Genomic DNA, 15,672 nt, shown 5'->3' with positions numbered 1-15,672 from the left:
ATGATGAGGCCCGTTATGGAGCCAAGAGGAGGATAGGAATTTAATTTAGCTGGTATTCAAGCAGAAGACAAAGAAGAAGCTTTAGGGAAAGAAGCACCATATATTAAGGCATAACAAAATTACTCTGGTGCATCTGCCAATAATTCTTGGTCCTGGTCACAAATCTGTTCACTTTTGCGGTTGAGATGAGACAGCAGTAGATCCACTTCCATCATTCCCCACCTCAGGCAAATCTGACTAAACCCTTCCGGATAAAGAGACGGGTCACCTCGATTTAAACATTGTCGACTTAGGTAGTCTGCCTGTGTGAATAGAGGTCCAGTGCCACCACTTGGCAATTTGTTCCTTCCCGATATTGGCAGCATTGTCCAACTGAACTCTCCTACTCTATAGGAGATCTTTTCAGTGCGACAGGCATGTTTAATCACCCACAACTCCAAGACATGGACTGGCAACCAGAATTCCTCTTTGGACCAAAGGCTCTGCGCCTAGAGTTGACTTGTCATCCCTCCAAAAGCTGAGTAGGCCGGCATCTATTGTCACAATTTTCCAGCAAGGGTACAGAAGCAACCTCCCAGTCAGCATTAACAGAGAAAAAAGCCACCACACCAGGAAGGCCTTGACCTGCAGACTAAATTTGGATATCCCTGTCCAATGATGAAAGAGACTGGTCCGATTGTCAGTATCGCGAGCTAGAAATTCATATGTGGAGTTGAGCATATATAACCACTTTGAAGGAGAAAAGAGGATAGAGGAGAAAAAAAAAAAAAACACCTCCAAGGTACAGATGGTGATTCACCAGATTGGTTTCCAAGGTAGAAGGAGAATATGCCTAGAGAAGGAGATCATCCAGATAACCTATATTCGAGAGCTCATGTTGTCTCAGTAAGGCCAAAACTGGAGCAAGCACCTTGATAAAGAGGGAACACAAGACTGTACAGGAGCACAACGAATTGGTGCACATCTTTCACTGCACAGCATAAAAACCCTTAATGGGTTGGACAAAATCAGGACAGAAATATTCTTGATGTCGATGGATGCGAGGAACACCCTCTGGTGGAGAGAAGCCAGTACTGAACACATGGACTCAAACGTTTGGACCTTAACAAATGTGTTGAGTACTTTAAGAGGTCCAGAATCGGTTGGACCCAGGGTTATTTTTTTTATTTCCTTAAAAACACAGAACTTGTCTGTAGAGGAAACTGGAGCAATCCCTCCTTTTTGATGTAAACCCCCAACCTTCACACACAGATTGTGAAGGTGTTGAGAGAAAAGCCAACGAATGAATAGAAAAAACCTGTCTCGTGGATAGGAAATAAACTGTTTCGAAGTTGGAGATCTGTTCACAAACCTAATGGTCTGAGAAAAAAAAAAGGGAAGGAAATCCACAGATTTGAAAATAGGTGAACTCGTTCCCAGAACCTTGATCTGAACATATGGGGCAAAGGCAGAAACTCCTCTGGGCAGATGTGGAATCGCAAGGGTTAAAAAAAAAAAAAAAAAAAAAGTTACCCACTAACTATTACAGGGACACGGACTGCAAAAGAAACTACTTTAAACAAGAAAATTCCTGGGCCTCAACATCACTTTCTTTCTACACAAAAGCAAAAATAATCCAATGCAGGATAGGGCCATCAGTTCAGACACTTGCTTTGTAGAGGAGATGGCCAAAATAAATGTCACCTTGTGGGTGAGAGTAGCAAGAGAAATGCATTTAGTTTTATTAAAAATCACCCTTTTAAAAAAAAAAAAAAAAAGGGGATTGTATACTTTATCAGAACAGTGCAAATATAGGACTTCATGCAAAGGTAATAACATCACATATACTTAAATGTGTAAGTGATATTCCATACAAAAATACATAAAAAACTTGTGGGATTCATAAAAAAAGGTAGTCATGCTTACAGAACAACCAACATCTAAGCAAGCAGCTTTAATCCAACATGCAATTGGCGCAACAGATTAAAAAATGTAGTAGGACAAGGCAAAGTATAAAAATTTTAAATTATACCTTGTTTTGTTTAGGGCAAAATGGGCTTTCATTTGGTAGTAAAAAGTCATCTCCTGATTTTTTTTTTCTATCATTAAAGGAAATCTGGCCCAAAATATTAAATATATATATATATATATATATATATATATATATATATAATTTTCTTGTTACTACTATAACCTATCATCAAAAAAAACAAGAACAAACATTTTCCTGCTCCTGACTCCAGAAACAAATAGATGCGCATATTTATTTATTTTTTTCTACTTGGTTAAAAAAAAAAAAGATACAGTGACTGATCACTGTAGAAGCCAATCTGATGGGGCCTTTGGTGAGACCTGGGAGCGTGCTGTGCAGCACACATGGAGATACACATATGTTGGCCCAAGGCAAAAAGCCCAGTGCAGTGGGGTCACATATATGTGTTACATCGGCATCAAGGGGGGTTAAAGGCCCTGCAAGTACATAAAAATAAATTGGTTTTCTGCCATCAATGCACTTTTAAGCCATCATAGACCGTTCAAATCTCTGCCAGTTTAGCAGGCACCAGTCAAGATTCACACCATCTATGGGTTGTACCCAATTGAGTGATCAACTAGGGTACAACCAGCCACCTTTTGGATTTTTCATGACTATTGCCAGTGGCTAGAGCCGCTAGCAACAATCACTGTGTTCGCCCAGTCCGGATGGCTCCCCCCCCCCCGCTGGGAGAACATAATAGCTCCATGAGTGGGATTCCTCCATCACCGTGTGTTGATGAGGATTAACACAATTTTCTTTCCTGCAACCCGTGGTTGCAGCAAATAAATTTGCACCATCTATGGCCGCCTTAAGATGTGTTGTGGGCTAACAGCACAGTATTTTTATGAACTTGTCAGATCAACCCAGTTTTCTCTGATCAAGCTACTCAGCCCCACCTACTCCCCCATCTCCACAACAAAAAGGACAACTATTTTTTATTGCAAAGAGACGAGGGGAAGGGGGTGGATTACTCTCCCTGAAACACAGGAAGTGAGCACTGTTGAGCAGGCTTAAATTTCCAACATGATCAACTGGTATAGCATATCGAACAGACTTAAGCTGCCATAAATGGGTCAAAATTCAGCCGGTTCAGTGAAGACCGGCCGAATTTGGGTCCATGTATGGGTACTATGGTTGCACTTTAATTGATCAGCTTCCGTACAACTGCCCTGCTGGAAGATTTCCTCTTGATCAGTGCTGCAGGTTATGGAGTTCAGTAGGTGGCCGTGTCACCTATGATTGCTTGGCAGCTGTTGGTCGGACACTCTCTGTAGGGTAATCCACTTTGGGCAAAAAGACAACAAAAAAATTTAGCATTTACATACAACATAGGCAGTAATGCAATGTGTGCACCGTCAGTTTAACAATCTGGTAGAATATCAGCCCAATGCTGATTACAAGCACAACAAAGCAATTAAAAAAACAATAGTAGTGGGTGTGTTCGCTGCCGTTCTGCAAAAATTCTGGTATTTACATATAAAAAAAATATACTACTTTATTATTGTAAGAGCTATAACAGAAAAAATAAATAAAAATAAGTCACCTGCAGTGAGAATGTTAGCTGTAGTTCAGTCTCTGAAACCCCACTACTTGGTAGAGAGATCTCGTTGGAACGCAGAATACGTTTTGATCCCTATAAAAAAAGTCAAAAACTTTTAGTCATAATTTAGGTACAACAACTTGTAGAAAGTACTCTCAATTCCCTACAAACTTGCATCTACACATACAACCCCTTTGAAGCTGCTTTTTAATCTCCGAAGAGCTTATCCCTATCAGCTATGGACATTTTCTTTGGTGCCAAATCCTTCTGGGGACACACACACACACACACACACACACACACACACACACACACACACACACACCCCGTGTGAAACCAGCCTTACAGCTTTATTCCAAAATAGATTTCACACATGCCTTAAGTTTGTTTCATCAGCTCAGTCATGTTTTTTCAAAGAAAAAAAAACGGATCAGTTTATCAGTTCTTTACATCCACTTAATTCAGATTTTTGGTTTACATTAGAGCTGCGCAATTCTGGATAAAATGAGAATTAATTTTTTTTTTGTTTAGCTTTTTTAATGAATGGAATAATGTTTGAAAGAATGCTGCGCAAATAGAGCGCCACATAAAATGTTGCAACAACCGCCATTTTATTCTCTAGGGCATTGGTTCTCAACTCAGGGCCCACTAACAGGCCAGGTTTGAAAGATAACTCAAATACATCACAGGTGATATAATTTGCTGCTCAGTAATTGCAGTATTCTAGTCTGCATCTCCTCAAGGTAAGGCTTCATTTCCACTGGCGTTTTTACAGCCACTGTTAGCCTTTTTTACAGCTTAAAAACGCCTGTCCATGTTTATTTTGTAAAAAAAAAAAAAAAAAAATTTTGTGAGCTGCAGCTTTAAAAATGCCGCGGTAGCGTTTTTGAGCGTTTGAGCGTTTAACGTCTGGCGTTTTTACAGCTCTACTCTGGAGCTTCAGAACACCTTTTTTACAGCTCAAAAACGCCTATGCCATTTGCAGCTCAAAAACGCCTATGTGGGCATGATGCCATAGAATAACATGGACAGCCGTTTTTAAGCTGTAAAAAACGCTCAGAAAAGTGGCTGTAAAAACGTCAGTGGAAATGAAGCCTAATAATTAAAATCTGGCCCGGTAGTGGGTTCTGAGGACAGGAGTTGAGAAACACTGCTCTAGGGTCTCTGCTATCCCCCCCCCCTCCCGCCGCCTTTCGCCGCTCTGACCGGGCCTCCTGTCCCACCGGGAGACCCGATCCTCCATCCACCGCGTTCTGTGTTCAGGTGGAGACTGACACTAAGCCGTAAACGGCTTTGATTCAGTCTCCGCATTGAAACCACGGAAGCGACGTCATGACGTCACTTCCGGGTTTCTCGGCTGCCAATGGCGCCGGATTTAAAAAAGTACACAGTATTCAGAATCGCCGTTTTCGGCGATCTGAATACTTTGAAGTGCAAAGGAGGGCTCGGAGGTCTTTTAGACCCCGATCCCTCCATAAAGAGTACCTGTCACCACCTATTGCTGTCACAAGGGATGTTTACATTCCATGTGACAGCAATAAAAGTGATCAAAATGTAAAAAAATAAAAAAACACAATTTAATATTACAGCACTAATATATATATATATATATATACACACACACACATATTTGTATATTGTGTGTGTGTGTGTGTGTGTGTGTGTGTGTGTGTGTGTGTGTGTGTGGTGTGGTGTGGTGTGGATAGGAGAATATATATAAAAAAAAAAGTAATCATTTTAACTTTTAAGCAACAAATGTCAGAAAAATGTTTGACCTGTAAGGCTTAACCACTTCTCCACCGGGCCTATTCTGGTACTTCTCTCCATGTAAAAATCAAAATTTTTTTGCTAGAAAAGTAATCAGAACCCCCAAACACACACACACACACACACACACACACACATACATACATACATACATACATACATACATACATACATACATACATACATACATACATATAACATTTATATATTTTTTTTTTTTTTTTTTAGCAGACACCCTAGGGAATAAAATGGCGGTCGTTGCAACTTTTTTTCCCACTCGCACAGTATTTGCGTAATCATTTTTCAAACACCTTTTTGGGGGGGCGGGGGGAATAAAACGGTTTCATGAACTAAAAAAACAACAAAAAACAGTAAAGTTTTTTTTTGTATAATGCGAAAGATGATGTTACGCCGAGTAAATAGATACCCAACATGTCACGCTTTAAAATTGCACACACACATGGAATGGCGCCAAACTTCGGTACTTAAAAATCTCCATAGGCGACGCTTTAATTTTTTTTACAGGTTACTATTTGAGTTACAGAGGAGTTCTAGAATTGTTGCACACGCTCTAACACACGCGACGATACCTCACATGTGGGGTTTGAACAGCATTTACATATGTAGGCGGGACTTGCATGCATGTTCAATTCTGAGTGCGAGCTACCGGGGACAGGGGGAGTGTTTTATTCATTTTAATTTTTTTATATTTAAAAAAAAAAAAATTATCACTTTTATTCCTATTACAAGGAATGTCAACATCCCTTGTAATAGGCATCATTGTGACAGGTTCTCTTTATAGAGAGATGTGGGGTCAATAAGACCCCACATCTCTCCTCCAGGCTTGAAAGCATGAGATGATGAAGAAAAATTCACTGATCTCATGCCGACAGCCGCGATTGCGGCTTTGTTTACTTACGGGTACCCGGGCGTGACGCGCCCGTGCCTCCGACGGTCATAGAGATGACCGGTGACCATCTGGTCACCGGAAATCTCTATCATCGTGAACCGGCACTGGCCGATTAGTTCTTCGGGCCTCCGATGGCACCGGAGAAACACCGGATAGCGGCGGGAGGGGGACGTCCCCTCCCGCTGCCTATAAGAACGATCAAGCGGCAGAACTGCCGCTATGACGTGCACAGAATCGCCGGCAGAAGACAGTGATATCTGAATGATGCCTGTAGCTGCAGGAATCATTCAGATATCACTGCACAAAGTCGAGGACGTCATACGTCCTCGGTGGGCAAGTGGTTAATGTTCACGGGACATTTTAAAACCTCTCCTGAACAATTTAACTTGACAAAATAGTAACCAATGTTTAAAAACTTCAACATGCTGTCCGTTTTCATCCAATCTCCCCATAGGAATCAGCGGGGCTCTGACAGTTCCCTCCCTGCTCAGTAAGCATAAACGGACCCGTCATCCGCCAGCTCAGCGAAAATCAACCAATCGATCTCCTGCTGAGCTGGCAGACTCCGCTAAACGGATCAGCCCTGTGTGGAAGATGCCCAAGTGGTTAAACTGCCCTTATTTACAGAAGTTTATTCCTTTGATCTAAAGAACCAAGCGATACATTGCAGAACCAAGCGATACATTGCATCACTATCTAGCGCGGAGGAAGGTCTTTTTTTTTTTTTTTTTTACAGCTCTGCACCGTTTATATAGATACAGGGAAATGTCAGTTTAGATTGGGAAGGGGGGGGTTTGACGCAAGATCAAGATTTTTTTTTTTAAAGGATCAATCGTGCAGCTCTAGTACGCCTGTGTATGTGGGGGACGAGATGCAAGGGGAAGTGGTTATGAGTGGGAGTGTGTGTGTGTGTGTGTGTGTGTGTGTGTGTGTGTGTGTGTGTGTGTGTGTGTGTGTGTGTGTGTGTGTGTGTGTGTGTGTTCGTTCAAGTAAAAAGCTCACAAAGAATGAATTTAGTCTCTCTCTTTGCTGAAAAGCCTGCCATGAGGCTGTGTCTCTGCCATCTTGCTGGGACTTTGCTCTGACTGCTATTTGGGCCTAAGCCATGCAGCCCACATAGGTCTAGCTCTTTTTCCATATGAGCACAGCCAGTGAGGGTTTACCTAGAGGAGGGAATAAGTATCTTTCATTATTATTGTTATTGTTATAGACTTTAGAGAGATACCCGTTCGTATATAATATACCCATTTTTAAAAGGAAATAAATATAACTTGTTTACTAAGCAAATGCGTCTGTCTTCATAGCTAGCATTATATCATTAGGCCTAGCATACTCTGGTAGATTAGTCTAGCAATAAAAAGGGACATACAAATTAATACATATATGCAATAGCTATGCAAGTTCAGCAGAGTGTATAATATTGCAGGTTTTAACTTCATGGTATTAAATGCAGTTTTCCATTCGTTGCCCTCCTTGATCCTCATGAGATTGTATGCCTCTCTCAGATCGAGCTTGGTGAAAACCGTTGCTACCTTATATTTTCGTAAACAACGGAATAAGTGTTGAGAAGAAACAAGGTTTGCCTGTAATGATTCTCTGCAGAGGTCTGGGCTCTGGGATCCAGACTTTGGTGTACGAATACATCCGTGGCACGAAAAGTTTCTGGCAGAGTCTTCTACAGGTCCAGGTATGAGGTTTTCTCTAATAAAACCCTTTGAGAACCTGAAAGTTGGCACAACTTGCCCGCCGTGATGGGTGAAAGCTGAAACTACTTTTGGTAGCTTTCCTGCAGCATGGATCAGGTAAGGAGAAGATCATTTTTTATTTATGCATCATCTTCTTGGGTTAGGATGTATTTCCTGGTTTTCACCACTGGAGGGAGTAAGTGCAATCTGGTGTTTTCTTACATAGCCTTCCAGGATATACATGCTCAGTGAAGTCCCTTCCGCTGCAGGCTCTGCCACGATACGCATACAGGGGTCCTCAGATGCCCCCCAGTAACTCTCCCCCGCTTCCTCGTCTCCTGGGAGCCACCATGACAGCACACGCGAACGGTCGCGCGCCAGAAAACGTTTCTGCGCATGAAAAATCGTTTCTGACATTATGGGGGAGGGCCAAGTGGTTGCTAGCGATTCGTGCGCAACACAGGACACCTGTGTGCAGGCGCCAAGAGGCTGGTTCAAAAGCCCAGCACGCCAGAGCCTTCTGTAAGCGGCATGGACACAGAGCTGTGGGCTGTAAGCATCCCTGCAGATTGAACCAGGCAAACCTAATACTCCTACTCCGCATCAGGTTGTGCAGTGAGCGGGTATATATTTTGTGTATTGCAAGACTATAGCACAACAGTGATTGCATTTATATATTGTGGATAGTACCTTTGCTTTGCAGTAAGGACTGCCTCATATAAGAGGGTCTAGGGCAGTGATGGTGAACCTTGGCACCCCAGATATTTTGGAACTACATTTCCCATGATGCTTCAATACATTGCAGAGTGCATGAGCATCATGGGAAATGTAGCTCGAAAACATCTGGGGTGCCAAGGTTCACCACCACTCATAAAAAAGGCACCAGAAAATCCCAGCGTACGGCTAAGGGATCTGAGCTTGCCTGCAGTTTACCATCCCCCCTGTCAGCCTGAGAGCAGCCTCACAGGATGAGCCCCTGTCTGGTTTGGCTGCTTCTCCTATGGCAGCTCCTGTATATATCACTAAGGGCGCTTTAAAAATGGCTATGAATGGTCAGGAAGGAAGGAAGGAAGGAAGGAAGGAAGGAAGGAAGGAAGGAAGGAAGGAAGGAAGGAAGGAAGGAAGGAAGGATTGCCAATATTGTCGCAACCTCCTTGACAAATAGCAGAAAACGGGGTAGATACTCTTCATCTGCTCTGGCTCTCTCATTAGATAAGCCTTCTGAGCGTGAAAAATCCCTCTCAGGAGATGAGGATCATGTGCAGTCTGAGGACTCAGAGGACGAAAGGTTTCCTGCGACTTCTCGCTAAAGATGCAGGTGCAATATTATGCAGAGATGGTGCATGCCACTTACAAATTGCCTCCTGTTGAAGCTTCTAGGCCAGTGATGGCGAACCTTGGCACTCCAGATGTTTTGGTACTACATTTCCCATGATGCTCATGCACTCTGCAGTGTAGTGGAGCATCATGGGAAATGTAGTTCCAAAACATCTGGGGTGCCAAGGTTCGCTATCACTGTTCTAGGCCCTCTTGGGATCTTGGAAATCCCAGCAGGTTTGTGTGCCTTTACAGTTCATCCCTTGCTGGATAAACTGATTTACGATGACTGGGTTCACCTAGACAAACTGTTTTCTCCGTCTAAGCAGTTCTCCCTCTTTTATCCTATGGTGGAAGGTTTCACCAAGAAATGGTGGGTACCCGCTATTCATGCAGCTATTTCTTGTGCAAACAAAAACCTGACCTGTCCTTTAGACAACGCGCAGGGTTTCAAGGATCCAACTGATAAAAAGCTGGAGTCCCTATTAAAAGCCTCCTCTGCCTGGCTAGGGCTGTAGTACAACCTGCTGTTGCAGCCATTGGTGTATATCAGTTCCTCAAGGAACAAATGAAGCAGAGGATTAACCTCCTCCCTTCTGAGGAGATTGAGGTTTATGAAGGCCTTCCTAAGGCCTTGTGCTTTGCGATTGATGCGATTATGGATTATGGCCAAGGCTTCCTGCAAGAAATACTTGGTAGAGTTCCCCTTTGGGGGTGAGCGCCTGTTTGGAGATGACCTGGATAAATACATCCAAAAGATTACCGGTGGCAAGTCTACCCTATTGCCGGTTAAAAGAAAGCGTAAGCGTCCCTCATTTAAACATACTCTTTCTCCAGCCCCTGGAAACTCAGTCTCCAGGCAGTGGCGACGGCCGCCCCAGTCTAACACTAGGGGAGAAAGTCCAGAGCCAAGCCCAAGGGCAAAAAAGAACTTGGGGTTCAAAGTCTAAACAGACCCCCAAAACGTCCTAATGAAGGGATGCCCCCGCTCGGCCGAGTGGGGGGGGGGGGCTGCTGCTTTTCACAAACGCCTGGCGGAATGAGATTCAGGACAAGTGGGTCACCTCCACAGTGTCCTCATGCTACAAGCTAGAATTCAGAGAACTTCCGCCACCCTGTTTTCTAAGATCAAGAATTGCCAAAGATGCAGAAAAAAGAAGGCCTCTACTGCTGGCCTTGGAACACCTGTTGTCCCAGGGGGTAATCTTGGAGTTAGCCCCAGAGGATCAGGGGGTCAGGATTCTATTCAAACCTGTTTACGGTTCCAAAACCAAATGGGTTGTCAAACCTATCCTAGATCCAAAGAGTCTGAATCAGTTTCAGAAACATTCACTCCTTCCGCATGGAGTCTGTTCATTCAGTTGTTTCAACCCATCAAGGAGGAGAATTCCTGGCATCAATAGACATCAAAGATGCATATCTGCAGGTGCCAATATTTCCCACTCACCAAAGATTTAAGGTTTGCGGTGCATGAGCGCCACTTTCAGTTTGTGGCCATTCTTTTTGGGCTGGCTACAGCACCTCGAGTGTTCACAAAGATACTGGCCCCGGCAAGACTAAGGGCACGAGGCATAGCGATAACAGCCTACCTGGACAATCTGTTGATCATAGATCAGTCCGCCGCTCGCTTGGGCCACAATGTGCACAGCACAGTGGAATATTTAGAGTACCTAGGCTGGGTACTCAATTTGGAGAAATCTTCCTTGCAGCCTCAAAAAAGGCTAGAGTACTTGGGCATGATTATAGACACATCCCTAAGCAAGGTATTCCTTCCCAAGCCAAAAGCCATAGAAGACTTGGTCCGAGTGGTGAAGGAAAAGAGAAGGACTTACATCCGTCTTTTCATGCGATCATTGGGAAAGATGGTAGCCTCATTTGAGGCTGTCCCTTACGCTCAGTTTCACTCAAGACCGTTACAGGGCAGGATTCTGTCAGCTTGGAACAAGAATGTTAAGGCCCTGGATCTTCCTATGGTGTTATCTCCATAGGTTCGCCAGAACCTCAATTGGTGGTTGCTCCCCCAAAATCTGTCGGAAGGGAAATCCTTCACTCCAGTTACCTGGAAGGTGGTAACCTCAGATGCCAGCCTTTTAGGCTGGGGGCAGTGCTAGAAGAAGCATCTGCCCAGGGAAAGTGGTCCGGTGGCCAAAAAGCTCCTACCCATCAACATTCTGGAAATTCGGGCAATTCAATTGGCCCTCAAAGTCTGGTCTTGCAGATTGCAAGGCTGGCCTGTTCGGGTTCAGTCCGACAATGCTACGGCCGTAGCCTACATCAATCCCCAAGGAGGCACCAGAAGTCTGGATGTCCAAAAAGAGGTGAATCACATCTTGGCCTGGGCAGAAAGGCCCTCACCTATCTGCGGTCTTCATTCCAATTGTCAGGCAGATTTTTTTAAGCCGCCAGCAACTGAGTCCAGGAGAATGGTCTCTACACCCCGACATGTTTGAAATCATATGTCAGAAATGGGGAACCCCAGATGTGGACGTGTCGGCTTCCTGGTTCAACGCAAAACTGGACAGGACAAGAGAGATCCCTATACTCAAGTCTCAGATGCCCCGACAATCTCATGGGATCGGTATTCCCCGATTTATGCGTTCCCTCCAGTACCGCTCCTCCCACGATTCCTTAAGGAAGGAAGGAAGGAAGGAAGGAAGGAAAGAAAGAAAGAAAGAAAGAAAGAAAGAAAGAAAGAAAGAAAGAAAGAAAGAAAGAAAGAAAGAAAAAGAAAGAAAAAGAAAGAAAAGAAAAGAAAAGAAAAGGAAAGAAAAGAAAAGAAAAGAAAAGAAAAGAAAAGAAAAGAAAAAGGAAAAGAAGAAGAAAAAGAAGGAAAGACAGTTTTTGGTCGCCCTGGCTTGGCCCAGGAGACCCTGGTACGCAGAAGTTGTATGGATGGCAGTAGGAAGACCTTGGATTCTTCCATTACGCCCAGACCTACTATTGCAGGGTCCAATATTCCATCCTGCATTACAAAGTCTAATTTTGACGGTTTGGCTGTTGAGACCCACATTCTAAAGGAAACGTGGGCTCTCAGCGCCAGTCCTATCCACCCTGGTTAATGCTAGGAAGCCGGCCTCCAGGCTCATCTACTACAGAATGTGGAAGGCATACGTTTCCTGGTGTGAACCCAGAAAGTGGCATCCTAGAAAGTTTGCCATTAATAGGATTCTTGCCTTTCTTCAGTTGGGCTTAGATATGAGGTTGGCCTTAAAACACTATCAAGGGTTAAAATCTCGGCTTTGTCTATATTTTTTCAAAAGCCGCTTGCTTCTCATTCCCTAGTTAGGGCCTTCGTTCAGGGTGCACTGCAGTTAAATCCGCCGATTAAGTCTCTCGTGTGCCCATGGGATTTGAATATGGTATGGTCTGTTTTACAGAAGCTACCTTTTGAACCTTTAAACTAGGTTTCTCTAAGTTGACACAAACAGTTTTTTCTTATAGCCATATCCTCGGCTAGAAGGGTTTCGGAATTGGCGGCTCTTTCGTGTAAAGAACCGTATACAATTATTCATGAAGACAGGGTGGTGCTACGGCCTCACCCAAATTTCTTACCCAAGGTGGTTTCAGGTTTTCATCTGAACCAAGTATGCGGAAGAAGAGAGTCCACGCTCTCTAGATGTTGCAAGAGCGGTAAGGGTTTATCTGCAAGCTACGGCTCATATAAGGAAGACGGATTGTCTGTTCATTCTGCCACAGGGCCCAAAAAAGGGCCAGGCAGGGTCAAGATCCACTACTGCAAGGTGGATTTGACAAGTTATTATTCAGGCCTACGATTTAGAAAAGAAGATCCTTCCTTTTCAGGTGAAAGCGCACTCGACTAGAGCAGTTGGTGCTTCGTGGGAAGTGCATCACCAGGCCTCCATGGCTCAGATCTATAAGGCTGCTACTTGGTCTTCGGTCCATACATTTACCAAATTCTATCAGTTAGATGTCAGAGGTTACGAGGATTCCACCCTTCTGGCGTAGTGTGCTGCAGGCAGCAGTATAAATCCTCTGTCTCAATAGTGGTCTTATACTGATCTGTGTCTCCCTCCCCTCTAATTTTAGCATTGCTATGGGACTTCCCATTATGTAATTAAGGCTCTGTGTCCCGTGATGTATGATCAAGAAAATATGATTTTTTAATGCAGCTTACCTGTAAAATCCTTTTCTTGGAAATACCTTATGGGACACAGAGCTCCCATCCCTCTTCGGAGTCACTGAAGAGGGGTGGGAGCTCCCAAAGTGTGCAAAAGTTTATTTCACCAATGCAACTTAAAAGCTCAAACTAATATACGAGATGGACTCATTACATGCAAAGCAAGATAGTTCAAGCTGCGATTTGTCATAATTGTGAGGATTATGGCTTACAGCTCATGAAAATCCTAAATCCACAATCTCTGAAAATTTGAATATTAAATTCAAATCAATAAAAATAGGATTTTATACTCACCGTAAAATCTTTTTCTCTGAGTTCATGGAAGGACACAGCCTTAATCTTAAAGTGGGTATTAGCCTTCCTTTAGGAGTGACTAGACAAAGTGTTAACAACTTCAAAGCTGAACAGCCCAGCCTAGGGGGCTGTTCTACTGGCTATATACCCTCAACCTGCACCAAGCAGCTCAGTTCGTCAAAAGAAGTACAAACGTAAAAAAGAGGGGTGGGTGCTGTGTCCGTCCATGAACTCAGAGAAAAAGATTTTGCGGGGAGAAAAAAATCCTATTTTCTCTTTCGTTCATGGACGGACAGCCTTAATCTTGACAGTGCAAAGTGCAACGTCCCAAAGCAGTGTCAAAACGTGGGGTGGGAACAGCACAAAATAAACTTCACCCCAAAACAAAACGGAGCTCCTCAACTGAAGAGTTGTAACTCTAAACAGCCTGCAAAACTTTGCGGCCGAAGAAGCACTCACATCAACTTGTAAAGTTTAGTGAAAGTGTGAACGGGTGACCAGGTCGCCGCCTTAAACACCTGGGAAACAGACACTTGATGTCAGAATGTCCAAGAAGCACCTATTGCCCTGGTCGAATGCATCGTGACAGGGAGGTGCCCGACCCTTTATAGCATAAGCCCGATCATGATCTGTCGAATCCACCTTGAAATGGGGGCCGATGAGACCGCTGGGCCCTTCTTGGGGCCAGCCACCGAAACAAACCGGAACGGAGCAGTAACAGACAAGTCTACTCTCGGAGCTCGGACAACGTCGAAGGAATGCCATGTCGTCTCCTTAGGATTCGACGGATGAGGACACAAGGATGGCAGTACCACGTCTTCCTTGAGATGGCCGAAAGGTCAAAATAACCTTAGGAAGAAAAGAAGGCTTGCTGGGGACGCAGCACCACCTTATCCTTGTGGAAGATCAGATAGGGAGCCTTTCATGACAAGGCTGCCAGCTCAGGACCCGTCTTAACTGACATAACAGCCACCAAAAGGACCATTTTCTGAGAAAGTGTCAACAAGGGAACTTCCCTAATGTTCTAAAACGGTTGTTTCTGAGGCACCTAGAGGCCATGCCATTAAAGCCATTGACTAAAGCAGGATGACGTATGGGACCTTGTCACAGTAGGTACTCTCGTAGCGGTAGACGACAAGGGACGTCTGCTATACAAAACCCCACGAGGTAGTGGAGGACGGGCCCGAGGGGCCGCATGCCGGACCCCCTGTACAAAAAGTTCTCACTAGATGGTGAGCCGCCAGGGGTCGTTGAGAAAAAAAAAAAAAAAAAAAAAAAAAAAAAAAGACAGCCAGGGCAGATATCTGCCCCCTAATTGTACTTAAAGGATCACTAAAGGAAAATATTTTTTTAGCTAAATAGCTTCCTTTACCTTACTGCAGTCCTAGTTTCATGTCCTCATTGTTCGTTTTTGCTTTGAAGTAGCTGTAATTCTGCTCTGATCTCCACACTTCCTGCTTGTCTGGCTCCTTATGAAAAATCTCATGGCAGCTTTTCACTGTGGTCCAAGATGTGTGTCTAAAACTCCTCAGAACCAATCAGATTAATTTTAAAAACAAAACACTGCCCTGGATTTGTTTGTTTTTGTTCTGTGTCTCTCTCTACTTCACAGAAATATGAAACCATTTTAAAAATGAAAGTGAAACTGCAGGCACATTATATGATTGATTTTTAATCATTTTTAAAAGGAATCAGTTAACTTTCATGTCTCTATATCCTGTAAACAGTCATTTCAGCAAAAAAAATGTTTTTCCTTTAGTGACCCTTTAAGCTAATTTTTGGTCCAGCCCACGCTGTAAGAACAGCAGGACTCTGGGAACCAAATAAGTACGCGGATATCACCTCATTTCCTCACAAATGGATATGTAGGTCTTTCAAGTGCGATGGTAAATCTTCCTGGAGGACGATTTCCGAACACTCCGAGTACTGTTAGCGTTATTTTTTATTACTTTTGAGCTGTACTTCGAATATACAGTGCTGCATTGTTTTAAGCATTTGGCACTTTGT

At 43.7% G+C, this 15,672-nt stretch overlaps 1 protein-coding gene across 1 annotated transcript in view; it reads right to left on the bottom strand.

The window, feature by feature from the left end:
- The window catches only part of PACS1 (phosphofurin acidic cluster sorting protein 1), a 288,112-nt gene that overhangs the window by 241,355 nt on the left and 31,085 nt on the right, over positions 1-15,672 (bottom strand). Inside the window, exon 3 of the mRNA XM_040328826.1 lies at positions 3,558-3,647. Coding sequence (XP_040184760.1) covers positions 3,558-3,647 — 90 coding nt within the window. The remainder of the gene's footprint in view (positions 1-3,557; positions 3,648-15,672) is intronic.

This window comes from Rana temporaria, chromosome 11, assembly GCF_905171775.1.
Source record: "Rana temporaria chromosome 11, aRanTem1.1, whole genome shotgun sequence".
NCBI lineage: Eukaryota > Metazoa > Chordata > Amphibia > Anura > Ranidae > Rana > Rana temporaria.
This window is presented reverse-complemented; position numbering and strand designations above follow the sequence as displayed.